This window comes from Acomys russatus, chromosome 16 (assembly GCF_903995435.1).
Source record: "Acomys russatus chromosome 16, mAcoRus1.1, whole genome shotgun sequence".
Taxonomy (NCBI): domain Eukaryota; kingdom Metazoa; phylum Chordata; class Mammalia; order Rodentia; family Muridae; genus Acomys; species Acomys russatus.
Window position 1 is genome coordinate 27,092,385 of NC_067152.1, and position 25,850 is coordinate 27,118,234.

General features: G+C 51.3%; 2 protein-coding genes across 2 annotated transcripts; one reads left to right on the forward strand and one right to left on the reverse strand.

The window, feature by feature from the left end:
• The first annotated feature begins 467 nt into the window (after positions 1–467).
• Positions 468–831, forward strand: LOC127199864 (60S ribosomal protein L36a-like). The gene has a single exon (XM_051157853.1). It carries the CDS (start codon positions 495–497, stop codon positions 801–803), a length of 309 nt encoding a protein of 102 aa, XP_051013810.1. The 5' UTR covers positions 468–494; the 3' UTR covers positions 804–831.
• A 3,337-nt stretch (positions 832–4,168) lies between these two features.
• Kcnh4 (potassium voltage-gated channel subfamily H member 4) lies at positions 4,169–25,850 on the reverse strand. The gene is made up of 16 exons (XM_051157854.1): positions 25,701–25,850; positions 23,658–23,891; positions 23,195–23,341; positions 22,960–23,087; positions 21,606–21,849; positions 21,010–21,167; positions 16,910–17,117; positions 15,252–15,446; positions 14,653–14,852; positions 12,476–12,725; positions 11,379–11,623; positions 10,424–10,462; positions 9,876–10,228; positions 9,495–9,601; positions 7,378–7,454; positions 4,169–4,842 (listed from the first exon to the last, which is right to left on the reverse strand). Exons 1-16 carry the CDS (start codon positions 25,774–25,776, stop codon positions 4,447–4,449), a joined length of 3,057 nt encoding a protein of 1,018 aa, XP_051013811.1. The 5' UTR covers positions 25,777–25,850; the 3' UTR covers positions 4,169–4,446.

The window sequence follows — 25,850 nt, forward strand, 5'->3', positions numbered from 1 at the left end:
CAGATAGAAGGCTGTGCATGCAGAGTTGAGAAAGGAAAAATATGATGCTTATGAAGCCGCGTAGACAAGTCGTGGGCCCTCGGCAACTTAGAGAAGGCCTCTGTCCACATTTTGAGGCCAAGGCCAGTCCAGGATGTTGATTGTTGAAGACATTCTGCTATAGGAGAGGCAATGAAGGCGGGCGTGGTGGCTCACTCGTAAGGGGCTGGCAGATCTCTGTGAATAACAGCTGGAGCTGTTTTATAGTAAGACCCCAGCTTTAAAAAAAAATTTTGTGTGTGTGATGGAAGCTCTGTAGAAAGGGCTGTCAGGGGGCTAGCGAAATGACTCGACGGGTAAAGATGCTTGCCGCCAAACCTGAGAGAGTTCCATCCCACAGGGAGTAAGGAGAGCACATACAACCACAAGTTGTCCTCTGACGTCCACCTGTGTGACATGTCATGTAAGAACCCACCCACTTGCTTTCTTTCTGAGCCAATAACGCCCCTGCCAACATGGTGAATGTTCCTAAGACCCGCCGGACATTTTGCAAGAAATGTGGCAAGCACCAGCTCCACAAAGTGACACAGTACAAGAAGAGCAAGGATTCTTTATATGCTCAGGGAAAGCGCCGTTATGACAGGAAACAGAGTGGCTATGGTGGGCAGACTAAGCCTATTTTCCGCAAAAAGGCTAAAAGTACAAAGAAGATTGTGCTGAGACTGGAGTGTGTTGAGCCCAACTGCAGATCTAAGAGGATGCTGGCTATTAAGAGATGCAAGCATTTTGAACTGGGAGGGGATAAGAAGAGAAAGGGCCAGTGATCCAGTTCTAAGGCAATGTTGTTATGAAGACAGTAAGTCATGAGCTTTGACTCACTTCATTTCATTGCAGTTGGTCTTTTGGGAAGGAATAAAGAAAGCGTTCAAAAAAAAAAAAAAAAAAAAAAGAACCCACCCACTCACCCTCCCTCCAAAAGTAAAGAAATGTAATTTATTTTTTAATTTTAATTTTATTTACTTATTTTTGGTTTCTCGAGACAGCTTTCTCTTGTAGTCCTGGCTGTCCTGGACTCTTTGTAGACCAGGCTGGCCTCTTAACTCACAGAAATCCGCCTGCTTCTGTCTCCTGAATGCTGGGAGCGCCACCACGCCCAGCTGAGAAATGTAATTTTTGTTTGTTATTTTTGTTTTTTTGTTTTTGTTTTTTTCCAGACAGGGTTTCTCTGTCTAACAACAGCTCTGGCTGTCCTGGAACTCTCTCTGTAGACCAGGCTGGCCTCAAACTCACAGAGATCTACCTGCCTCTGCATCCCAAGTACTGGGATTAAAGGTGTGTGCCACCAGTGTGCCTGGTTGGAAGTGTAAATTTTATTTTATTTTATTTTATTTATTTTTTGGAAGTGTAAATTTTAAAAAAGGAAGAGTTCTCTGGAGGATACTAGGTCAGATGAAAAGGAGAGCCTGTACTCCCCGCCATAGGCTTGCTCTTTCGTCCTTCCTTTCACATAGGCTCTCACTATGTGGCCCTGATTGGCCTGGAATTTTCTTTGTAGACTGGGTTGTATTTGAACTCACCAAGATCCTCCTGCCTCTACTTTTGGAGTGCGAGTGCTGGGGTTAAAGGTCTGTGCGACCACCACGGGGCAGACTGAGCTTTCTGTTTTAGGCTCAGCTCCCAAACACACCAGGGCCACCTCCACCCTCGTCAGAATTAACTCTCCTTCAAAGATTGCTTGGGTTCTTTCTGCCCATCGCTATAGATGAAAACCACTCCCCCTCCGAACATGGGTCAGTTCTGTTTCTGTTTGTTCTGATTCTTTCTATATGAATTAGGACCACTTCTGCTTCAGCTCAACCCCAACCTCCAACACTGGCCAGTACCTCCACTTTTTGCATCTCTCTCCCAGGGACACTATTCAAAACCCATATGAAACCAAAGCCCACCCCAGAGACCATGTAGCCATGGTGCCCATGGCATGGGACGACATCAGTCCATACTCTGACAGCTTAGGTTGAAGAACAGACCTGTCTGGGACAACCTGCCACAATGCTGTGCCCGCTTCTAATTTCAACTCCTCACCAAAGCCGGGCGTAGTGGTGCACGCCTTTAATCCTGGCACTCGGGAGGCAGAGGCAGGTGGATCGCTGTGAGTTCGAGGCCAGCCTGGTCTACAAAGCGAGTCCAGGACAACCAAGGATACATAGAGAAACCCTGTCTCGAAAAACCTAAAAAAAAAAAAAACCAAACAACAAAAACAACAACAACAACAAAAAACCCACAAAAACCAACAACAAAAACCCCAAAATCAACTCGTCACCAAGGCGCCAGTTTCCTACAACATGCCCAGATCTTCAGAGAAATGCTGCAAGCTGAGAGACTACAAGGCTTGGCAGAGTGGATTCTTCAGCAGGCTCTCAACTGGTGACAAGCTCTTCTCCCCACCTACCTGCCCACAGTACACACCATCCCTAGCTCAACACCAAATACCTATTCTGAAAAGAAAGAGCACCTCAGTCAGGAGGGCAGGGAAACCCCTGGGATTTCCTCCTAAGTCTAGAGAACATACTGTGTGTTTGTGGTTGTAACTGGGTGGCGGGTGGCGGCTGGGAGGAAGGAGTGTAACAGGCCCTTAGCGACTCATTAAGGCTTCTCCCTTATCCCAGGAGTCCCTGGTGGCGTGAATACAGTGCCAAGTGGATTGGCTGGCGCCTTTGCTCTTCCTAGAGACAGCAACGGGATGGGGGTGGGGCCCTGGGGTGTGTCTGCTTGTGTCGGTTCTTTCAAAGCCCTGGGGCTCTCGGACTAACCCCCAGCAACACTCAGAGTCAAGGGCTACAAAAATATAAGGATTTATTTTTCTATCCAAAAGTGAGCCTGGGGTGTTGAGTGGGAAAGGAGGGCTTGAAACCAGACCAGCTTGTGAGTTGCCCTGACCCTCAGTTGAGACCATGTTGAGATGGAGGAGAGTGGGGGAGGGGGTCAGATTTGGCTGAGGTTTGGAGGTCGGAGCAGAAGGGTGATGCTAGAGTGTGCTTTGAGCCGCTGGCAGCAGAAGGGACCACCTTGCATGACAGCCTGTAGAGAGACAGAAGCAGAGATGTTGATAGGCCCAAGCCCAAGCCCAACAGACATTATTAGGATCCTCTTGGAGCCCGCTCTAAGGCGGGGATTGCAAACTGAAATAACACAGAGACCAAACAAATAAGGGAAGTTAATTGGGCATCAGGAAATAATCAACAAACAGGAGACTGTGAGGAAGAAATGGGGACTGTTTCTCGGTTATTCAAGACCGAGTGATTGCTGATTTTGCCAGATGAATGGTGGCTCTTGGTAGACAGACATCTTTGTTTTTTCTTGAGAAGTTAGGATACTGAATATTTTGTGTCTCTATCTGGAGTTTGATGTTGGTAACTATTCGTGTGTGTGTGTGTGTGTGTGTGTGTGTGTGTGTGTGTGTTTTTTTTTTTTTTTTTTTTTTTTTTTTTGAGACAGGGTTTCTCTATGTAGCCTGAGGTGTCCTGGACTCCTTTGTAGACCAGGCTGGCCTCAAACTCACTGCCTGCCTCTGCCTCCCGCGCGCTGGGATTAAAGGTGTGCACCGCCACCACCCAGCCCACTATTCATATTTTGAAAAAGGAAAATGTTCTGAGAGGCAAAGATACATCTAGAGCCATCAGTTTGTTTTCTGTATGTGCCATGGAGTGAAATGAGATACTCCAGTCTGGCTACTAGGAGGCCTGAGACCTCTGGGGTTTCTCTTTTTTATGTTTTGTTGTTGTTGTTGTTGTTTTTCGAGACAGTTTCTCTGTGTAGCCTTGGCTGTCCTGGACTAGCTTTGTAGACCAGGCTGGCCTCAAACTCACAGAGATCCACCTGCCTCTGCCTCCTGAGTGCTGGGATTAATGCGCCACCACGCCCGGCACTGTCCTGGGTTTCTCAAAGGACAGCTAGGATCTTAAACTGACTCCTCTCAAGGTGACATTGTTCTCAGGGTCCTCGGTAGTGCACCCAGAATCTAGGACAGAAGAGCTCCATAATACGATAGTACCATCTGGCCCTCTTGCTCTAGGCCCGGCTTGGTCTAGCCTCAGCCTTTATTTACTAGGTTAGACCCTTGCTCTTGACCATCCTTCTTTTCCCAGTCTGTACCTGCCTCCACGTCTTGGGGAGAAAGTAGGACATCTCTTCTGTCCAGCTCAACAGGGCACCACGGTCCATTTCATTATTTCTGGATTCCACGGCCTCAGGTGGCCCCCCTCACAGACGAGGGGGATGGGGGATGGTTTAGGAAATTGTAACCGAGTTAGATGTGGCCACTCCTTGTTAAAAAGTCCAGAGAATCCAAAGCCAACCAGACTAGCTGGTGGCTGATGACCCCAAGGCAAGAGGCCAAAGAGCCCAGCTCCTCCCTGGATGGCAGGTGCTAATACCCACCCCCAGACAGGCCTGGGCCCGAGGCCGGGGTCAGTGGAATGTGTCTGACCCAGACTGAAAGCTGTGCCTCATGAGGCTTGGGGTCAGGGGAGAACCCTCTGGCACTGGAGAGGGTCCCAGAGGATCAGGTTCTGGAGGATAGAGTGGCATCATAGAAGGTCTCAGCTCTGAGGGAGTGGCCCCGATCTCCCCTGTCCCCACACTGGCTGGACAGTGGACCACAGCAAGTGTAGTATCTTGGAGACTCGGTGGTGGTCCAGACACATGAGGAGAGATGCACAGTGGCCTCTGGTGGGGGCAAGGAAGGTCTGGGGACCAAGCTGAGTCAGCTGGGTGGCTTGGGGGACCCAGCCTAGCCTGTAGGAGGCCCATCACTTGCCGCAGCTCCCTGCTCAGCTGTGACACTTCCTGATTGAGGCGGGAGATCTGTTGAAAACATAGCAAAGTGTCTCATGGATGCCATAACAATAACCAAGCTCACCCCTCCCCCATCCCTCCACACTACAGTTTACAAAATTCTTCAACCCCAGCCAGGTGTGGTGGCCCACGCCTTTGATCCCAGCACTCGAGAGGCAGAGGTAGGCGGATCGCTGTGAGTTCGAGGCCAGCCTAGTCTACAAAGCGAGTCCAGGACAGCCAAGGCTGCACAGAGAAACCATGTCTGGGGCGGGGGATGAGAAAAATTCTTCAACCCCTGTCTGCTCACAGCCAGCAGGGAAAAAAGAGCAGGGCTATAACACCTTACAGGTAAGTGCCCAGTTTCTTTCTAAAATAGTATTTGTAGCAGCCGACACTGCAGTCCCTACTTTCTTGCTTTTTATGTATTCACTTAATGTGTGTGTGTGAGTGTGTGTGTGTGTTTGTGTGTGTGTATGCAAGCACCCCCACATCCCCATGCACTTGAATGAAGGTGTCTCTCTAGGCCAGAAGTGCTTCTTCTTATCACTGTCTATGGTATTTTTGTTTGGTGTTTTGTTTGTTTGTTTTGAGACAGAGCCTCACTGGATGGTGGTGGTGGTGCACACCTTTAATCCTAGCACTCAAGAGGCAGAGGCAGCCTGGTCCACAGAAAGAGTTCCAAGATGGGAGGGGGCAGGGAATAAAAGACTGAGACAGAGTTTGTCACTCAACCAGTAGCTCACCAGTCATTGACTGGCTGGTCAGCATGTTTATGCCTGCATCCCTTCCCCAACACTAGTGCCTGGCTTTTTCTTTTTTTCTTTCATTCTTTCTTTCTTTTTTCTCCCCCGAGACAGGGTTTCTCTGTGTAACCTTGGCTGTCCTGGACTCACTTTGTAGACCAGGCTGGCCTCAAACTCACAGCGATCCGCCTGCCTCTGCCTCCTGAGTGCTGGGATTAAAGGTGGGCACCGCCACACCTGGCCTAGTGCCTGCCTTTTACCTGTGCTTGAGACCAGAGCTCAAGTTCTTATGCCTGTGTGGCTTAACAACTAAGCCGTCTCCTTGAGACTGTCTCAGATAGCTCAGGCTAGCCTCAAACTTGCCATGTAGCCAAGGATGATCCTGCGCTCTTCATCCTTTTTGCCTCTATCCCCAGAGTTTTAGGGTTACAGGCATGGCACCCCCTCCCTTTCATAAAATATAAAATATGCACAGTCACAGCTTCGTCTTTAGCCTATCACACACACACACACACACACATGCATGTGTGTGCAGGTATCTTCATGAGGGTCTTTCAAACTTTAGTGAACACAGAATCTATGGAGAAGCTAGTCAAAAACGCAGAGTTCTTGGTCCCACTCCAGACAGTCCAAACTGGTCAAGACCCAGGAACCTGTATTTTATTTACTTATTTATTTAATTTTTTTGGTTTTTCAAGACAAGGTTTCTCTGTGTAGTCTTGACTGTCCTGAACTCGCTCTGTAGACCAGGCTGGCCCCAACTCACAGCGATCTGCCTGCTTCTGCCTCCCAAGTGCTGGGATTAAAGGTGTGCACCACCACCGCCACCACCGCCTGGCGAACCTGTATTTTAAAGGATAGTTCTGATACAAACTCAGGTATGGAAATCACTGCCTACAGCTGAGGGTAGCCAGAGGCACCGAGCAGAAGCAAGGCTTGCCATTACTAGCTCTGGCCCAGGTGCCACCTCTCTGGGCTGCCTGCTGTTTATCAGAACGGGAGGGAAGGTAACTCCCAGGGGCTGGGCTTGGTAGCTGTGTGGCGACAGTACTGAGATCCCTTGGGGAACAAATAGAGGTCGTGCCTAGCCCAGGCGTATAGAATATGGGCTCTTCTTGGCAGGGTTTGGTCATGTAAGCATAGGTCCTCTAAGCCTAAAAGCTTCTCAGCTTCACCATACACTGACCCTCCCCCCAAAACACACACACACACACACACACACACACACACACACACACACACACACACACCATTTCCCAGGGCTGGGTAAAGGTGAAAAGGGAAAGGACTTGAGCCTTGAGCAGTCAGACATGGTGCTTGCTTGGATGGTCCCAGGCTGACCCCGTTGTGGGAGGGGCGGGTGGGGGGAGAAGGAAGAGGGTGTTAGGGAGTACTTGAGATGCAGCAGGGACTGAAGCAGAAATGTGTGTCCTCTTGTCTCACCCTCACACTTCTGAGAAGGACATTTGTTTTCCTATTTATTTATTTATTGGTTTTGGTTTTTGAAGACAAGGTTTCTCTGTGTAACTCTGGGTCTCCTGGAACTTTGTAGACCAGGCTGGCCTTGAACTCGGACATTGCCTGCCTCTGCCTCCCAAGGGTGTGTGCCACCACTGCCCATATACTGACATATTTTTCTAACTTTTAGGTGAGGAAACAGAAGCCCAGCCTAGCTGTGGGACTTGTCCAGGGTAATTTAGCTGCTGTGCCTGACAGGACACAGGACATTGACCAGCTCCAGAACATGACATGCTCCTCTCAGACGCTAGGACAATATTCTCTGGGGCGGGAGGGGAAGAGACTCTAATCCTAAACCCACCTCCTGGTTCAGCCTGCAGACCTTTTCCTTCACTTCCTCTGCTGCCTCTGTGGCCAGTTCCCGGTTGGGTCTGGGGCCTGCAGGCAGAATCGGGGGAAGAGGTACAGATGAGTTCACAGAGCATGAATACCCAAGTCCCCGCACCTCTTTGTTGCCAGACAAGCAGAAAGCAAGGAATAGAATGCTCTGGTCTCAGGGAAACCCACCTTAGAGGCTGGTTTTGTGGCCCTGTGACTCCACCAGCCTTGGCTCTTCCTCCATGCCCACTACTAGATCTAGACAACAGGGCTTCCTGGCATCTGAACACAGTGTCTCTTCTGTGTATGCCTTTGCACCTTTGAACAGTTGCTCCAGTTTACCAAAGTGCCATATTCTCCTTTTCTTCTTAGTTCCATTTATTTATTTATAGTTGTGTGTGTGTGTCTGTGTCTCCATGTGTGTGTGCATTGTGTGTATGTGCCCCACAGTGCTAAGACAACTTTCTTTTCTTTCTTTTTTCTGAGACAGGGTTTCTCTGTGTAACCTTGGCTGTCCTAGACTCGCTTTGTAGCCTCGAACTCACAGAGATCCACCTGCCTCTGCCTCCCGAGTGCTGAGATCAAACTCAGTTCATCAACCTTCACTACTCAGCCATGACAGTAGCTCCTTACAGTTTATTTTAAAAAATAGCCAGGCTGGAGAGATGGTTCAGTGGTGAAGAGCACTGCTTGCTCTTCCAGAGGTCCTGAGTTCAATTCCCAGCAACCACATGGTGGTTCACAACCATTTATAGTGTGATCTGATGCCCTCTTCTGCATATAAAGCACTTATATACAAAAAAGAAAGAAAGAAAGAAAGAAAGAAAGAAAGAAAGAAATCTTTAGAAAGAAAAAAAGAAAGAAAAGCCGGGTATGGTGGTACACGCCTTTAATCTCAGCACTCGGGAGGCAGAGGCAGGTGGATCGCTGTGAGTTGGAGGTCAGCCTGGTCTACAAAGTGAGTCCATGCTAGCCAAGGCTACACAGAAAAACCCTGTCTTGAAATCCCCCCCAAAAAGAAAAAAAACAAAAAACAAAAAACCCAAGAAAGAAAGAGAGAGCCAAGCCATGCATGGTGGCACAGGCCTTTATCCCAGCACCTGGGAGGCAGAGGCAGGTGGATCTCTGTGAGTTTGAGGTGAGCCTGGTCTACAAAGGGAATCCAGAACACCCAAGGCTACACAGAGAAACCCTGTCTCAGGTGGGGAAGGCAGAGAGTAGCCAAAATGTCCCCTCCATTCCTACCACAAAGTGTTCTCTCAGTTGTAGAACTTAACACAGAATTCTAAAATTGTTTATCTGTGTGCACAGGTGTTGTCCCCACCCCCAGCTAAAATATTGGCAGGATCTGGTTTAAATGTGTGTCCCTAGAATGGCATCCATTCCTTTGGCAAGATTCAATTTAACTGTGTATCCCTTGGATGGCGTGCAACATGTGTGCCATGGGATGGATGGGTAGATAGATGGATGGATGGATGGATGGATGGATGGATGGATGGATGGGTAGATAGATGGATGGATGGATAGATGGATGGATGGATGGGTAGATAGATGGATGGATGGATAGATGGATGGATGGTTGAGTAGGTGATTGGCTAGGCAAATGGGTGGGTAACTGGATGGATGGGTATGTGAATAGATAATATAGGTTGATGATACGCCTTTAATCCCAGCACTTGAGAGGCAGAGGCAGGAGGATCTCTGTGAGTTCCAGGCCACCCTGGTCTACAAAGCAAGTCCAGGACAGCCAGGGCTACATGGAGAAACTCTGTCTCCAAAAACAAAACCGAAAACCAAAAACCAAAAAAATAAAATTAAGCCGGGCGTGGTGGTGCGTGCCTTTAATCCCAGCACTCGGGAAGCAGAGGCAGGCGGATCACTGTGAGTTCGAGGCCAGCCTGGTCTACAAAGTGAGTCCAGGACAGCCAAGGCTACACAGAGAAACCCTGTCTCGAAAAACCAAAAATAAATAAATAAATAAATAAATAAATTAAAAAAAAAGATAGGTTGATGGGGACAGGTGGATAGATGGGTGGGTGAGTGGGTGGATAAATGGGCCGATGCTTGAGTGACTGAATCAAAGTCACTGTGGTTCCTTACCTGAAGCGGGAGCCTGTGAACGAATTCTGGTGGACTCTGGCTTCTTGCTGAACCGGAATGTAGGGGCCTCAGCTGTGTTACTGGAGTCCTCAATGCCATCCACGATCCTGGGGGTAGAGTAGTGCTCATCAGCACTTAGGGAGGGAGGGTGCAGGGCCAGAAAAGAGCAGGCAGAAAGTGAATGAGGGCAGCAGCGGCAGGAAACTAGGGAAGGGCAGTGGTCAAAGCGGAATGAGATTACAAGCTGTGGCTGGAAAGGCAGGGTTGGCAAATGGGGCAGAGACAGTAAGGAGCACTGGTTGGAACGCTGGGAATGGAGCCCAAAGAAAGTTCTGGAAGCCAGCAGGGATATGGGAAAGGCAGGGAAGGCTGGCATCTCACCGGGGACTGAGGTCCGGAGGTCCAAATGTTCCCAGTGGGGGAATGAGGAGCTGGGGGGGCTTCCAGGCAGCAGAGCCCCTGGGGGGGCCGTGCAGGGAGGGACTCTGACCCCGGCCAGCCAGGGCAGGGGAAGGAGATGGGGACAGGGAAGGAGAGGAGATGAGGGTCGAGAATGGGGGCAGCTCCTCGCCCAAAAGGCTGACCAAGGACCCCCGAGGTCGTGCGGGACTGAGGTTGGGCAGCAGGAGGGGCCGACGGGGCTTGGGACCAGCCCCAGGCTCCATGCCACTCTCAGTTTCTGTGATGGATGGCAGAGTCTTGTCTGAGGAGGAACCAAGAGTGTCGGAACGTGCCTGTGGGAAGAGGCGGCAGCAGTTGTTACTGTAGAGTGGACAACAGCTCTCTTGACTGGGACGCAGCCCTCTGCACCACATGCCCGTCTCCACCTGCTGTTCCTTCTCCCCGTGGCAGAGTAGCCAAGGAAAGCTGCCCCCCACCTCCCAACCTCTCCACAGAACAATCTCACCCTACCCAGAAGTGGGTATTACCTGGGAGAGGCGAGGAGAGCGTGAGAAGTGGCTGAGGCCCTGTGGAGACAGAATGGGGGTTCAAGCTGACTCCTGCCTCTTCACTCCCTTGATATACCTACCCTCTTGTCCCTCTACCTAGCAGTGTTAAGGGATTGGGTACACGGGACCTTTTTTTATGGGGATTAAGTCAGATACCACCAGCTCCAACTCAGAGGAATTCAGAGTGCCAATTGAGCCCCAAAGTAGAAAAAGACAAAGACCTAAGGTATAGACAATGTCAGTCTAAAACAAAGTGGGAAACGTTAGGATGATAGCAGAGGAGAGGAACCTCCGTGTGTATGTGTGTGTGTGTGTGTGTGTGTGTGTGTGTGTGTGTGTGTGTATGGGGGAGCTGGGGGGGCGTTGACATCAGTACAGAGAGGGACCTAAAAGGAGGGATTGTCATAAAGCTAAGATGAAGCTGAGAGGCACTCAGCAACAGTAGAAGACTGAGAGGTTGTCCAGGGACTGAGTGAGGCCCAAGGGAGTGGGGGTGGGAAGATATTAAGTGTATATGAAGCAATAGAAGAAGGTAACTGGAAGCCGGGAGTGGTGGCGCACGCCTATAATCCCAGCATTCGGGAGGCAAAGGCAGGTGGATCACTGTGAGTTCGAGGCCAGCCTGTTCTACAAAGTGGGTTCAGGACAGCCAAGGCTACCCAGAGAAACCCTGTCTTGAAAAAACAAACAAACAAACAAAAAACCCAAAAAACACCAGAAGAAGGTAACTGGGGTTAGAGTGAAGTTTCTTTTTTTCTTTTTTTGGTTTTTTGAGACAGGGTTTCTCTGTGTAGCCTTGGCCATCCTGGACTCACTCTGTAGACCAGGCTGGCCTCGATAGAGTGAAGTTTCAAGGAAGAGAAAGCTGCAAGAGGAGATCTGCTTTGAAGGAAGGTACCTTGGTGGGGGTAGCAGCTGTACAAGGTCTACATACATTGTTTTCAGAGCCTTGGCGCAGGTTGAACGTTAAGTCCCTGGGTAGGCCGGCCCGGAAGGCAGCCCCATACTCCGGATAGAGTCGCAGGACCTCCGCCAGCCCCCGGCTGCTCAGCTGCTGCAGGCCACAGTAAGTCAGTGCTTTCACGTCAGCGCTGGTCTTCAGCACGCAGCTGGGGCCTGCCCCCGACCCAGGCTCCTGCCCCAACTCAGGGATGTCTGCCCCAATCAAGTCCCCCTTCCCTATGGGTAAAGGAAGGAGACAGTCAACTGAGATGAAGGGAACACTGGGTATCAGTGGGAGATGGTCTATATCTCTGAGAGGCGGTCAGTGTATTTAAGGTTGGTTGAAGGTGCATTAATAAAGCACACTGGGGATTTGGAAAAGGCCGGTGGAGAACAGCCAGTGAAGCTGGGCAGCAGATAGTGAGAGGTGTTAGTGGTGCTGAGAAATGACCAATAGAGTTGGATGATCGATAAAGAATGGCCAGAGAGTTGGGGATTTAGCTCAGTGGTAGAGTGCTTGCCTAGCAAGCGCAAGGCCCTGGGTTCTGTCCTTAGCTCTGGAAAAAAACAAAAGAAAAAAGAAATGCCTGCTTTCGGGCGTGGTGGTGCACGCCTTTAATCCCAGCACTCGGGAGGCAGAGGCAGGCGGATCGCTGTGAGTTCGAGGCCAGCCTGGTCTACAAAGTGAGTCCAGGATGGCCAAGGCTACACAGAAAAACCCTGTCTCGGGAAAAAAAAAAAAAAAAAAAAAAAAAAAGAATGGCCAGAGGGGTCAGTTAAAGGATAAAGGTCAATAGGTTTTAGAGTCACTGGGGAAGGGACAATGGAACTGGAAGACAATGCAATGGAAAAGGATGAGGGACAGTCACTGATAAAGGGTCAATGGGTTAAAGAGTGGCCAAAGAGTTAGGGGAGATAGCCAAAAGGAAACTATAATAGGGTGAAGGGATCAAGGAAGAATACTCCTCAATAGGCATTCTAGGTATTCATTAGAGGAGGGGTGTCTCCCATCCCCTGGACCCCAGGCTATTCCCAAGGTCTCTGAGGGAAGGTCTTAGGATGGACAGTGTGTGGTGGTGGAGTTCTCACCGAGGATGGCCAGCACCATGTTGTCTCGGAGCACCTCAAGCGAGCCAGAGCAGACATAGTAGTGTGCCTGTAAGGCATCCCCACGGCGTAACAGGTACTCCCCAGGAGCACAGAACGAGGTCTTGACGTGCAGGGAGAGGGCCCGGAGGCAGCCCCTGCTAGCTGCTCCAAACAACGGCAGCTGCAGGATCTCCCGGTTCAGGTGCATAGCCACGTCCGCCCGCAGCTCGTCTGGGAAGTCACGCAGTAACTGCATAAGAGGCAGAGGTCATTCTGGCCATCCCCCTGCTATCACTATTCAAATCTACAAATGAGTTGAGCTGTCTGCAAGGCAAGGGTGCCAACTTGCCCTCCCTATGAAATTACCCACTGGACCTTCCGGAAGACTTCTTTGCCTAGCCTCAATTTTCTTTGCCCTGCTGATCACCAAATCTAACTTCGGAGGAGAGACCAAGTCTTCTGTCTGGGTACCTACTGCACATAGCTGCACACACCGAACGCTCATAGATTCTGACTGCTCAATTCTATACCGTCAAGAGATGTCCTTGGTGGATCAGAACTTCAACTGGGACTTGGGAAAGTAGGGATCCTGGGGACTTTGGACCCCTTTCTTTCTCATCTCTGGGCCTCAGTATCCCTATATGTAAAAACGCAGGCTCATGCTAGGTCTTGAATGTTACCAGTTCTTTTTTTTTTTTTTTTTTTTTGAGACAGGGTTTCTCTGTGTAGTCTTGGCTATCGCTTTGTAGACCAGGCTGGCCTCGAAGTCACAGTGTTCCACCTGCCTCTGCCTCCAGAGTGCTGGGATTAAAGGCATGCGCCATCACGCCTGGTGAATGTTACCAGTTCTATCCACATTTCCCTCATACTATGATGGAGACCCTCAGCAACCCTGTCTTGCTGACCTTTTCTTTCTTGTCCCACCTGGGCCTGGAAGGGACTCCCTCCCAGTTTTTCTCCAGCTTCTCTGGTGTTCCTTCCTCATTTCTTCCCCAGCCTCCTTGCATAGCCCATCCTCTCAACTGCCTTCTGACTTCTCCATTCTCCCTACACCATGGCAACCAGCCCCTGTCTTCTCTGCTCCTCACGCCTGGGAGCCCTAATGTTGGGACTACACATATATTTACAACTCCCTGATGGGCAACCTTCAACCTGAGTCTCCCATCAGCACTGTGTATTTCTGATGGCTTCGCCCTGGACTCTCACCTTCATCCCTAAACTCAGTCTTCCTTCATCTCATCCTTTGACATGCCCCGCCCACCCCCCACCCCCCCAAGTCAGACCTGAGCATCACTGTGAGATGCTCACTTGTGGATCCTCTCCCAGCAAATGACTTCCATCCACTTCCTCCTCCACCCTCTGCCACACCCCATCTTAGAGAATTGGCAGAATAAAACTGCAACCTCAAGGCTATCTGATCTCTGGGGCCATAGCTTCCCCAGCCTCAACTCTGGCACTGGCACCCCTCCCAATACAACGTCCCCTCCTCCAAGGTTCACTCAACTGCTTTCAGATCCTTGATCCAGCACCAATAAATCCAGGTTCCTATTGCCTTTTTTGTTTTCTTTCTTTCTTTCTTTCTTTTTTTTTTTTTGGTGACCTGGCCTGGTCTTCTCATAGCAGACGGAGTCTCTTAGCTGTGAAGTACCTCTTTCTCTGCCACCTTCCTTGTCTCCTCTTAGCTCAGACACACTGAGGGCCCTACTGCAGGACCATCACTCCTGTATGATTGCATTCACGACGTGTTTCTCTGTACCTGTCTCCCTGTCTCACCTTTCTTGGGGGGTCTCCTTTAGGGCCAAGGCTGCATATAATAATCTCTAGCTGCCCCCATCCTCCCCTGTGTTTAGGACATAGAGAACAAATGGAAAATGATGGCTTGGCCCACCGCAGGCCTGAATGGAGAAACTGTGAAGCCTACCATGATGGAGAAACTGTGAAGCCTACCATGATGGAGAAACTGTGAAGCCTACCATGAGGACCAGAGAAGGCAAGATATCCACCCAAGTCCAGACTCAAGCGTTCTGCTTCCTTTCAACCTCCATGTTAAAGCACCAAACAAAGGGACTTGGATTTGGCTGCATGCACATCCTTGTTAAGAGCCCTCTGCCTCCCTACACCCTGGCTGCCTCTTGTCCCAGTCCTGTCACGTGGCAGGAGGCCCTGCTCCGCACTACCTCGTTGGCGTCGATGCCGCTGTTGACCGCCCATGTAGTCTGGAAGTACTCGAGCATGCGCTGCTTGAGTGGGCGGGGCAGCCGATGCACTCGGATGAAGTCCTTGAGATCCTTCATGCGGCTGTGGTAGAGCGAACGTCGGGAGTACATGCGCTGGATGATGGCTGTGACATTTCCGAACACTACTGCGTGCATCAGCGCTGCAGAGGTGGCAACCCGCAGTGTATCAGGGGCACTCACCCCTCCCCAAATCACCCTGCCTCGGATGGGTCTCAGATGTTCTGGGGAAGCACGGGCAAGCTAGCAGTTTCCCGGGCGCACATCTCACAGAGGCAGGGGCAGTAGGTGACAATCTATAGATGGAGTAGACCTATACTCCTCTTTCATCACCTCCTTAGGTCATGACCTTGGGTATTTTACCCCTCGAAAGAGGGTCACCTGTCTTTTGGGCACAGTCGTGGGGCAGTGACGAAACGGCTACGAATGAACACGTGACTTGTGCTGCCTTGGGGTGGGCACCTTGCTTTTTCTAGGCCTTAGTTTCCCTGTGCACAAGCCTGGATTCACAAGCTCTCTGGAAATAGTGGGTCTGGCCTCACCGCCTATGAGCATCGTGCAGATGGAGAAGATCTTCTCAGCGTCGGTGTTGGCACACACGTTGCCGAAGCCTACACTGGTGAGGCTGCTGAGCGTGAAGTATAGCGCCGCGATGTAGGCGCTGCGCCGAGAAGGTCCACCCGTAGAGCCATTGACATAAGGCTCCTCCAGCCGTTTGCCCAGCTCGTGCAACCAACCTGTGATACGGAGGGATGGAAGAAATTATGGTTGGCAACACAAGGGCTGGAGAAAGTTTCCCTGCTCTGCCTGTCTCACACTGGATACATATTTACAGAGGAAGACGGGCACTATGTAGTGCCCCAGACAGGAAATGTGTTGAGCAGCTGTGACTGGGCCTGGAGGCCATGACCTGGCTACAGTTGCACTCCTTAGACTGGGAGTTGACTGCAGGGGCCCCATCAACTCCCTGGTAGTTTATTGTACGTTTCCTCTGTGTTACAGGGAGGGTTCTAAGATCTGACTCAGCCAGGGCTGTTCCTGCCATTGCCTGCCTGTAAACAGTCTCCAGGAGAAACAAAAACAAGTGAGTGTTTTAGAAACCATAGCAGGTTAGGCAGAGCCAACATGGGTCCTAGGAACATTGTTCTCCTAGGACATGATGTTTTTTGGTTGAGGGTGAGAGAATAGAAACTTCGCCTTGGGGGAAAGGAGTCAGGGCTTTCCAGGGAGGAAAACATGTACAAGGCCCAGAGTGAGGAAGCAGCAGGTGCTAGGTCCAGGAGGACAGCTAGTGTACACGGGATGTACAGGAAGAAGGAAAGCAGTGGGGACACAGATCACATAGGGTTGCCTTGGACAGGTGACCTGACCATCAAGACTGAACGTTAGTTTGAGGGCAGTGGGGGACTAGCATCAGGGCCCAGGTAGAAGCTGGGAATGAGTCAGTGTCTTTTTTTCCCCTTCAAAATATTATTATAGATGTATTTATTTTATTTACAATGTATGAGTGTTTGCCAACATATTATGTATTTGTACTGTGTGTGTGTGTGTGTGTGTGTGTGGTGCTTGCACAGGTCAGAAGAGGCCATTAGATCCTCTACGAGCTACCTATCAAAGGAGTGTTGGGAACTGAACCCAGGTCCTCTGCAGAGTCAACAAACACTCTTAACCCTTAAGCTCATTGCAGGAGTCATGGAGAGAGGAAGGTGGGGTAGACCAGACAAGGCAGTAGCGGTGGAGAAACCAAGCTAGATCCAAACAGTGGGTCAGAGTGGCCTGAAGGAGAGGGGGGTGTCAAGCACAGTGTCTAAGGTCTGACCTGCCTTCCAAGGAGACATTGAGGGCCTGAGTCTGACTCCTGGCCAGTGGCCCCACTAATTGTGTCTAAGGAGGAATTGATGGTGGCAGAGAGCTGACAGACAAAGCTCTTTCTGAGCCTTTACACACACCGCTCTCCATCAGTGTGTTTCTCTCCTGTATCACTGACCTTGGTCTCCTCCCCTAATATGCTAGACATTTTCCCCCTAGGCAGAGCCGCCCTTGTCTTCAGACCAGTGTGTCCACACTTGATCCAGAAGGAACTCTTATTGGATGGCTAGAGGACCATGGGATGAGGAGATGTTGAGTCCTGGCAGCATTTGTTTGGGGGGATAGGCTAGGTGGGGAGGTAGTAAGTGAAAGTCTGAGGCTGGTGTCTCACCAATGTCCCAGAGCAGCGGGTCATTGGCTTCCATCTCCCGGCGCCCGATGACATACCAGACGCAGGCCATCCAGTGGGCAAGGAGTGCAAAGACTGACATTAGCAGGGTGAGTACCACTGCGCTGCACTGCGAATACCGCTCCAGCTTCTGCAGCAGCCTCAGCAACCGCAGGAGCCTCACTGTTTTCAGCAGGTGCACCAAAGAGGTCTGCAGGAAGGCAGCGGCGGGGGGTGGGGTGGGTGAGGGGGGGCAGGGAGAGGCTGCTCCCCAGAGCCCACACAGACCCCCACCCCCACCCGGGCACTCCCCACCAGACACCTTGGGGCCAGAGGAAACTGCAAAAACAAAAAACAAAAAAACAAACTATCACTGCTGTCCTGAGAAATTGACTATAAAATACACCAGGAGAGAATAATTAGCTTAGCCACTGAGGACTTCTTCTTCTTCTTCTTCTTTTTTTTTTTTTTTTTTTTTTTTTGGTTTTTCGAGACAAGGTTTCTCTGTGTAACAGCTCTAGCTGTCCTGGAACTCTCTTTGTAGACTAGGCTGGCTTTGAACTCACAGAGATCCTCTTGCCTCGGCCTCCCAAGTGCACCGAGGACTTCTTTTGCATTGCACCGAAGCTTCTATGCTAAGCATTTATCATCCTCATTAAAACAAACAAAACAACCTTCAAGCCTTTGGTCCAGTTATCATCCTAATTTGCTGGTGAATGAACTAGGACTCACAGAAGCTAGCGGCTCGCTCTAAGGTCACAGACCAAGGATGTAATGAAATTGTAACTCAGGTTCAAGATGATGGGCACCAAGGCGGGTAGTGGTGGTGGCGCACGCCTTTAATCCCAGCACTCGGGAGGCAGAGGCAGGCGGATCGCTGTGAGTTTGAGGCCAGCTTGGTCTACAAAGGGAGTCCAGGAATACAGCCAAGGCTACACAGAGAAACCCTGTCTCCGGGGGGGGGGGGGGGGGGGAGGGGAGGGGAGAGCAAACCTTGGTCAAAGCGGGTGAGGCGGGGGTAGACTGAAGACCCCTGTTCAGAGCTCTGCTGTCCTAGGAACCATCAAGGAGGGTTGACAGCTGGCATAGAGAAGGGTGATGGATGAAATGGGGAAAAATAAGAGGCCCAAGGACTAGCAAAGGTTAAGGGCCTTTTCCCTTGTAGGTCAGCTGCAGATGAGAAGGAAAGCAGGGCTTGACAACACCTACTGTGAGCCAGCACTTGATGGAGCCATGGTGCCTAGCGAGGACCCTGTAAAACATGTTGAGTCTACGGACGGCTGTGGGGAGGGGATGCAGGGACCAAACCCAGGACCTTATACATTCTAGACAAGTTTTTTGTGTTTTTTTTTAAACCATGAACCCATATCCCTGAATTGGCTGTTTTTGTTTTAATTATGAACTCTTCAATAAGGCCTTCTAATATGGCAGACAGGGAGTAGGTAAGGCCTTATTTGTGCATGGAGCAGCTTAGTAGCTGGAGCTGTAGGCTCTAGGGCTTGGTATAAAGGCCCTCACCACCTTTTCATGGAGCCTCGTGGAAAAAAATGGCCCAGAGCCTTGGCATTACACTGCTCTAGAACCACTGTGTGTATCTCTAGTGTTAACTAAGGGCACTAGGACGGAGGAGGCCCTGGCTCCCCGACATGGTCCTTCTTTAAGACCTAACTGAAACATACACCTACCTCTAGCACCAGGATACCAGGCTTCCAAACTTGAACCCCCAAACTTCGGGGCTCCCCAAAGTCACTTGCTTCTGAGTCTCACCCCTTTTTTGTTTGTTTGTTTTGTTTTGTTTTTCGAGACAGGGTTTCTTTATGTAGCCCTGGCTGTCCTAGACTCACTTTGTAGACCAGGCTGGCCTTGAACTTACAGCGGATGCACCTGCCTCTGTCTCCTGAATGCTGGAACTAAAGGCATGTGCTACCACACCCTGCTATGTGTCCCATACCTTTAGGGACCCGTCTATCACTGTTCCTCCTTGACTGGAATGCTGTTAGCATGACTCCTTTGATGCTATCTAACTTCTCCCCCATCCCCACCCCACCCCCGCCAGACAGTTTCTCTATGTATCTTTGGCTGTCCTGCCCTGGCTTTGTAGACCAGGCTGGCCTCCACCTACCTCTGCCTCCCAAGTGCTGGGATTAAAGCCATGAGCCACCACACCCGGTTTATCTAGCTCTTATTAATGTCTTCTCCTCTACTTCTGTTCTAGCCTTCTCTGGCTTGCTGTGTGGCTTCTCATCTCCCCTAAGCCATGCATTTGGAGATCTTAGTTGTCCAGGAAGCAGGTTGTATATGGGAAAGAATGCTAGAGCAGGAGTCTGGAGACTTAGTGTGGATTGAGCTTCCATACCAACACTTGATAAAAGATTTTAGAACCTTTCCTGGGGCTGGAGAGATGGCTCAGTGTTAAGAGTACTAACTGCTCTTCTAAAGGACCCAGGTTCAAATCCCAGCACCCACATGGCAGTTCACAATTGTCTGTAATTCCAGGTTCAGGGGATCCGACACCCTCACACAGACATACATGGAGGCAGAACACAAATGTTGAAAAAAAAAAAAAAAAGAAGAAGAAGAAGAAAGCCTGGTGGTGGTGGTGCACACCTTTAATCCCAGCACTTGGGAGGCAGAGACAGGTGGATTGCTGTGAGTTCGAGGCTAGCCTGGTCTACAAAGCAGGTCCAGGACAGTCAAGGCTACACAGAGAAACTCTGTCTCGAAAAAACCAAAAGAGAGAGAGAGAGAGAGAGAGAGAGAGAGAGAGAGAGAGAGAGAGAGAGAGAGAGAGAGAGAGAGAGAACCTTTCCTGAAGAGTTCTATATGACATATGTGAAAGTACAGTACTGATTTGTAAAACACTCCCAAAGGCACCAGAGGAGAGGGACAGTCTGAGAGGAGGAGCTGGTGGCTTTCTGTAGCACACCCTCTTTCATAAGGACAGCTATTTGCCAGGCTGACACTACCCGGTGGGCACAGAGGCATGGCTACAGGCCTGAGTACAGGTTAGCCTTCTCTGACTGCCTAGGACCTCAGGGCAGACCCCCACACACAGACACATACACACTCACTCACGCACGTGTGTAGGAGCAGGCACACACATGTGCACAGCCAGGAGAAGGGGCCCACAGCCCGTTGGCGGCTAGTTAAATCCGGCTTCGTGTAGGTGGTTTCCTGCTATAGCTGAGTGCAGCAAGGAGAGCACACAGGAAAACTGCTCTCCACCTCTCCTCCCCCACAATGGCAAGGGGGCTTGGGGACACTGGGTGAGACTGCCTCACCTTGGACTAGAAAAGACCTACTGTCTGACTCCATACTGACCCCTCAGGCTATCTCCAGGCAGTCCCAAGTGAAGACACAAGTGCAGGTACACTACTCTGCTCTGATTCCCTGGCTTGACTTACTGTGCTCTTTCTCTGGGATTCTCATCCTTTGCTAGCCAAGTCCTGTTCATTCTTGGAGGCCTGGCTCTGCTCCCGCCTCCCCCAGGAACAGTTCCTTCCCAGACCACCGCAGCCCCTACCCAGCTGGGATGCTTCTGCTCCCAGGTACTGGCCTGATTGCAGGAGGCTTCTGCATCTGCTAGTGTTCTTGCCCGGATCTCGTGCTGCATCGCCACGCTACGGTTGCCGACTCCCATTCAGCAATTCTGTGTCTGACGTCCCTCCCTCCATTATCCCTGCCTGTCTCACCATCCGAGGGGACTCTGAGGGCCACTTCCTTGTCTCTTTCTTCCAGGCCCCGAAGAGTGTTTTACAGACAGCTAAATGCTCATCAGTTGTTTGTGAAATAAAAGATGTGAAAAGTACCACTCATCTGGCGTCAGACCAACGCCGCCTTGGTAGCCATAGTTAGCTTTTGTTTCTCTCAGCTTCCCTCAAAGACTGTGAGCTGAGTTGTCCAAGAGCATGGACCCTTTGGGCTCCTTCCCAGTCACTGGCTCAGGGTTGTACCCATGGCATGGTCAGAGAGCCATCTACCCGCATGTGAACTGATAGGAGGACCGTGTCTGGGTTTGTGGTTGCTCCTCTAATGGGACAGGCTGGGTTGGAGTTCAAATGCTAGGGTGCGTGGTGGGATGGGAGGAGGGGAGGGCCACTCACCACAGTGATGTTGAAGACATACAGCAGGTCAAAGGGCAAAGCAGCAATAAGGTCCACGAAGAACCAGGTGGCCAGGTAGTGAAGGCCAATGGACCGAGGAGCAGAGATCACCTGGCCCGACTGGGACACATAGGTGGTGCGGAAGTTCAAGATGATGTCTGAGGAATGTAAGAGGCTGTTACTAGGGATCATGGCCTGGACTCTCAGGTCAGGTAGCTAATGAATGGGGAAAGCTAGGAGTGAGGACTGGGAGACTGGGAATGAAGGGAGGGGCAGAATGGAGAAAGCTAGGACCCTTAGCTGGTCTATAGAGAGCAGAAACCACAAGGCTGAAGGCTGAAGGGCACTGGACTATGGGGCTTATGGGGTTCGGGTGGGGGCAGTGGGGGGTGGGTGGAGGGAAGCGTTAGCCTCTTCTCATTCTGAGGGCGTACTCACCTCTTAGTAGGCCCCCAGAACTCAGAAAGAACTACAAAGAGAAGATGAGACCCTTCAAGCTAGGGAGGAAGGGCCCTATAGAGCCAGGAAGGAGGGAGACTTGCTAGAGTGGGTCCCCCACAGCCCACCCTCCAGGTTAGGAGAGCAGAGGATCTGACCTACAATGAAGAGCATCTCCACAGCGATGTCACTGACAAGGGTGTGCCGGGACGTGATGGGGGTGTCGTCATCACCCAAGAAGCAGACGTTGTAGGGGACGGTGACGGCGACGTAGAATGTGGCAAGGAGGATGAGGCCATCCCAGACAGCCTTGGGGATGCTGTAGTGGAGGAGGAGGCAGCGGGAGCCCCCCACGGAGGCCACTTTGTATTCAGGCACTGATGGCTTTGGCTCAAACACGTTCTAAAGGGAGAGGGGTGGCGGTTGGGGACACTTGGGGGGGGGGAGAAAAGCTGGGGCTGGGGGAAGGGAGAGTCCAGGGATAGGGAAAAGGGGAAGATGGGCGTTGTGAGGGTAACCAGAAAAGGGGATGGACGAAGATGGGGGGTGGGGCGGTGGTTGGTGTGTTTCTCAGGTTGGCACCTGGTACTTTTATCTCTGTACCAAGCTATTGCTCAGGCTCCTATTTGTTTGTTTATGGTTTTGTTTTTGTTTGTTTGTTTGTTTTTTAGACAGAGTTCTCTGTATAGCTGTCTTTGGCTCTCTGTATACACCAGGCTGGCCTCAAACTCAGATCCACCTGCCTCTGCCTCCCAGAGTGCTGGGATTACAGGCGTGCGCCACCTTGCCCTTTCTGTAATTCTTTCTTTATACTTCTTTCTTTCCTTTCTTGTACTGGGGACTGAACCCCCAGAGGTCTTGTACTTTGGGGGCACGCTCTCTATCACTCAGCTAAATCTCCACAGAACGCCCTCAGGCCCCTTCCGAAGAAATCATGCTTTATCAGCAGCATTTACGTGGATTGACCTTTGCCCTTCTTGAAGTGATTGTGACGATTAGGTCAATGTCCTAGCCTGAAGGGCCATAACGTTTTTGTCGTTCTTTCTGAGTTCTGATGAGGAGTGAGTATGCCCCAGCAGGAGGAAGTTAGCACTGCTAATCTAGACCCTATGGCCTTAACAGACAGAAGAGGATGATGGGAGTCTCGTCCTTTGGCTTTGTCAGGATCCTTGGGGGTGGCACATAGGTGGGATGCTAGGTCCACAACAGGGGCTTTCTTCCTAGGATCAGCTTGTGAGTTCATCGCTCATGACACAATTCTCACACTCAAGGCTGGGGGGGGAGGGAGGATCACTGCTAGAGCCCCATGCCCAGTGGCCTCACCAGAGGGAAATGGGATGGAGGAGGGATTGGGGGGGCATACGTGATAGAGCAGAAGGTAGTAATACGGGAGAGAGGCAAACGGGAGAGCAAGCCAACAGAGGGACACTGAGCAAACAGGAAAGACAGGGAGAACGTAGCTGGGAATTAGGGCTGGAAGACTTGGAAATGGCTGTTGGGGGTAGAACTCACATTATTGGTCTTCATGCTTTCCTGGCCCCGGCGACCAAAGTGACCAGTCAGTCGGTGTAGGACAGTCCGGTTCTGCCTCCTGGTGGACCGAAGCCTTGAGCTAGTTCCCCTCCTTCCAAGAGAGTTTTCTATGGGGGGGGGAGGGGGAGGAAATGAAAGGAACGAAGATAAATTGGGGGTGCCTCCTAAGAGGCTGCGTGTGGCACAGTCTACTGTGACCCATACTTGTAGTTACCATGATTATTGTCCCCGTGCGTTCCTGGTGAGCCAAGTCCTGGGCCTCCGCTCTGAGTGATGTCTTTGAAGGAGAATAGGAAAAGCACAACCTCCCCCATCTCATTCTTGATGGGTATCATGTCCAAAAGACACCAGAAGGCTGAGCCTGTGGGCACAGAGAGGGGGCAGACAGAAGTGTGTGAGCAGCCCTGTGCGTGCCCTTGGTCCTCCTTGGTTTCTTCATGTGGTCAGAGGCCTTGGGTTTGGAGCCGGGAGACACCCCAGAGATCTGTCATCTGGTTCCTTCATTTTTACAAATGGGAGATCCCGAGGCCCAGAAAAGGTCAGGTATGCTCTCAGTCCTGTAGCCAGCCTGGGCCTGTGGGAGGACAAGTCCCTCAGCTTCTCCGCGCCCAGGAGACTCCGGGTGAGAAGGCCTGGGATTTGGGCAGATGTCAAGCAAGCCAGCTCAGGCTCCTCACCATCTTTTCGGTAAAAGCAGATTTCGGCTCGGTGTTCCTGGTGGCCCTCCAGGGCTTTTTGCAACCGTTGCAGGGCTGGCTCACTGGTCTCTGGGCCATAGAGAAAGCGGCAGCTACAGGTTTTCTGCATGACCTCAGTGCGGCCGTAGCCAGTGAGCTCACAGAAGCCGTCAGAGCAGTAGACGATAGGGAAACCCCGAGGGCCCTGCGCATTGGCCAGAAGGAAGTTGCTGTCTACAAGAAAAAGAAGTCAAGGTCAGGGCCAGTCCAAGATGAGAGCTAACTTCAGATGAACAACAGTTCTCTCAAGGTATGGGCAGAGATGAGAGAGAGAGAGAGAGAGAGAGAGAGAGAGAGAGAGAGAGAGAGAGAGAGAGAGAGAGAGAGAGCGCTGGAAGCTTCCAGGTGGTTCCTAATCTCCCTCTGAGATGTTCTGAATTGAGGACAAGAGTTAGGACAAAAGAGCAAGGACTTGAGGGTGACCCAGAGTGCAAGCAGAGCCTGTTGGAGCACTGGAGGAGGAACCCCATGAGGCCATGTGGGTCATGCTCCTGCCTTCAAGCTGGGGTGCTGAGACGGCACACAGCAGCATAGAATGGCAAGGGCATGGGCCCCAGCACTCACTTCCACCTCCTACAGAATGTGACTCTGAGCATGTTAACTATGGCTCCCATGCCTCAGCTTCCTTATCTGCGAAGCGGGGCACATGTGTCTTTTCCTTATGGATGGGGGTCGCATCAGGTAACTTGGACAGAAAGTTTCCTAGCACTCAGTAAATGCCACTCTGTGGAAGGAAAAAGATTCCCCCATGGCCACTCAATTTTGGAAGCACATCCTTGGATCCTACCCCCGGGATCCTCTTCTTATGAGCAGGACAAAGATTCTGATGTCACCACACCCTCTTTATTGTAAGACCAAAAGGTAGAAAATTTCCAAACTCATAAGTGTGCTTAGAGTGAGGGGGGGAAAGACTGTGGGAGATACATCCTTTTTCTTGCCTTCCAGGAAACGCCGACTTTCAGGGGATCTGGTCCTGATGTTGCTTAAAGTCAAACCGGAGAAGACATTGAGGTGTGAGCTGCAGCCACCCCCAGCACCAAAACCTGACTTGGCTCCCTCTAGCTTCGGTGGATTAGAGGTTGGGGGAGGGAGGCGGTTGGGGGTGGGGGAGGCATCCAGGGACAAGCTGAGTATGACACACAAACAGTCCAAAGACCCTAGGAGAGGGTACTGTCAGGGTATGGGGTGGCTGATCAGGACATTGAGGGTGCCTAGGAAGCACTTGGTCCTGGGCACAGCCTACTTCTTCCATCCCAGGGCCCGTTGCCTCGGTGATTGGCGCTATGGAAACAAGGGAGGTGGGGGGGGGGGGTAGGGCCCTGGCGGCTCGGTTTCCGCCCTCAGCTACCGCTCCCCCACCCTCCTAATGCGGGCCAAGGTTTCAGAGAGGGACAAAGGAAGACCCAGGGGTTCCAGAGTTGGGAAGAGGGAAGGGCGGGAGAAGAGGCAGGGAAGAAGCTGTGCGGCTGTCCAGGGTGCTGAACTTGGGAACTAAGCTCAGGTAGGCTAGGAGAGAGTTCCCTCGGTCTCAGCACTTGTCCTTGTTTCGCCCCACCCGCTTCACACACGGATATCTCATGATTTGGGGGCGCGTGACCTTAATGCAGACTAGGTCTTACGGAATTCTGACAGCGTTCTCTCTTTTCTCGGGCAGAGGGAGCTGTAGTCACCAGACCACTTTGTCCCATCTCTGCGGTCTCAGATACCTCCATACACACCCCCAGCTCAGCTCTGCCCTGGAGTGGGTGGCTCCCAAGGCCCCTCCTCCGTCTTGTGGCACAAAGAGCCGCTTTTGCCTTGAGTCACACCCCCTAACCTTGTGTGTCCCCTCTCCAACACACTAGTCTCTTGATCTTGCACATTTAGGGGCTCCTCACCCTGTTTCCTGAACCACGGTTTTCCATTCTCTCTGATCTGATCTTACCATATCCAAGATACCCACCCTGTCCCAAGGAGTCTTGACCCAGCCCCGGCCCAACTCACGCGTGCCGTCAAAGCGGGTGGCGATGGTGTCCAGAAAGGTGTTTTGCGGGGCCAGCAACCCCTTCATGACCGGCATGGCCCCGGGTGCGGATTCGAGGCGTTGCGCGGGCTGCGTTCAGCGCGGCCTGGCCGGAGGGGGCGCGCTACCGG

Bases quoted from the DNA above. Each gene is read 5' to 3' on its own strand.
- LOC127199864 (XM_051157853.1), top strand. From the start codon at position 495: ATGGTGAATGTTCCTAAGACCCGCCGGACATTTTGCAAGAAATGTGGC.
- Kcnh4 (XM_051157854.1), bottom strand. From the start codon at position 25,776: ATGCCGGTCATGAAGGGGTTGCTGGCCCCGCAAAACACCTTTCTGGAC. The intron at 17,118-21,009 runs GTGAGTGGCCCT...GCCTTCCTGCAG, and splicing joins ATGTCTTCAACATCACTGTG to ACCTCTTTGGTGCACCTGCT. The intron at 4,843-7,377 runs GTGGGTTTAGGA...TGTTTTCAACAG, and splicing joins TCTGCAGGCTGAACCAGGAG to ATCTCCCGCCTCAATCAGGA.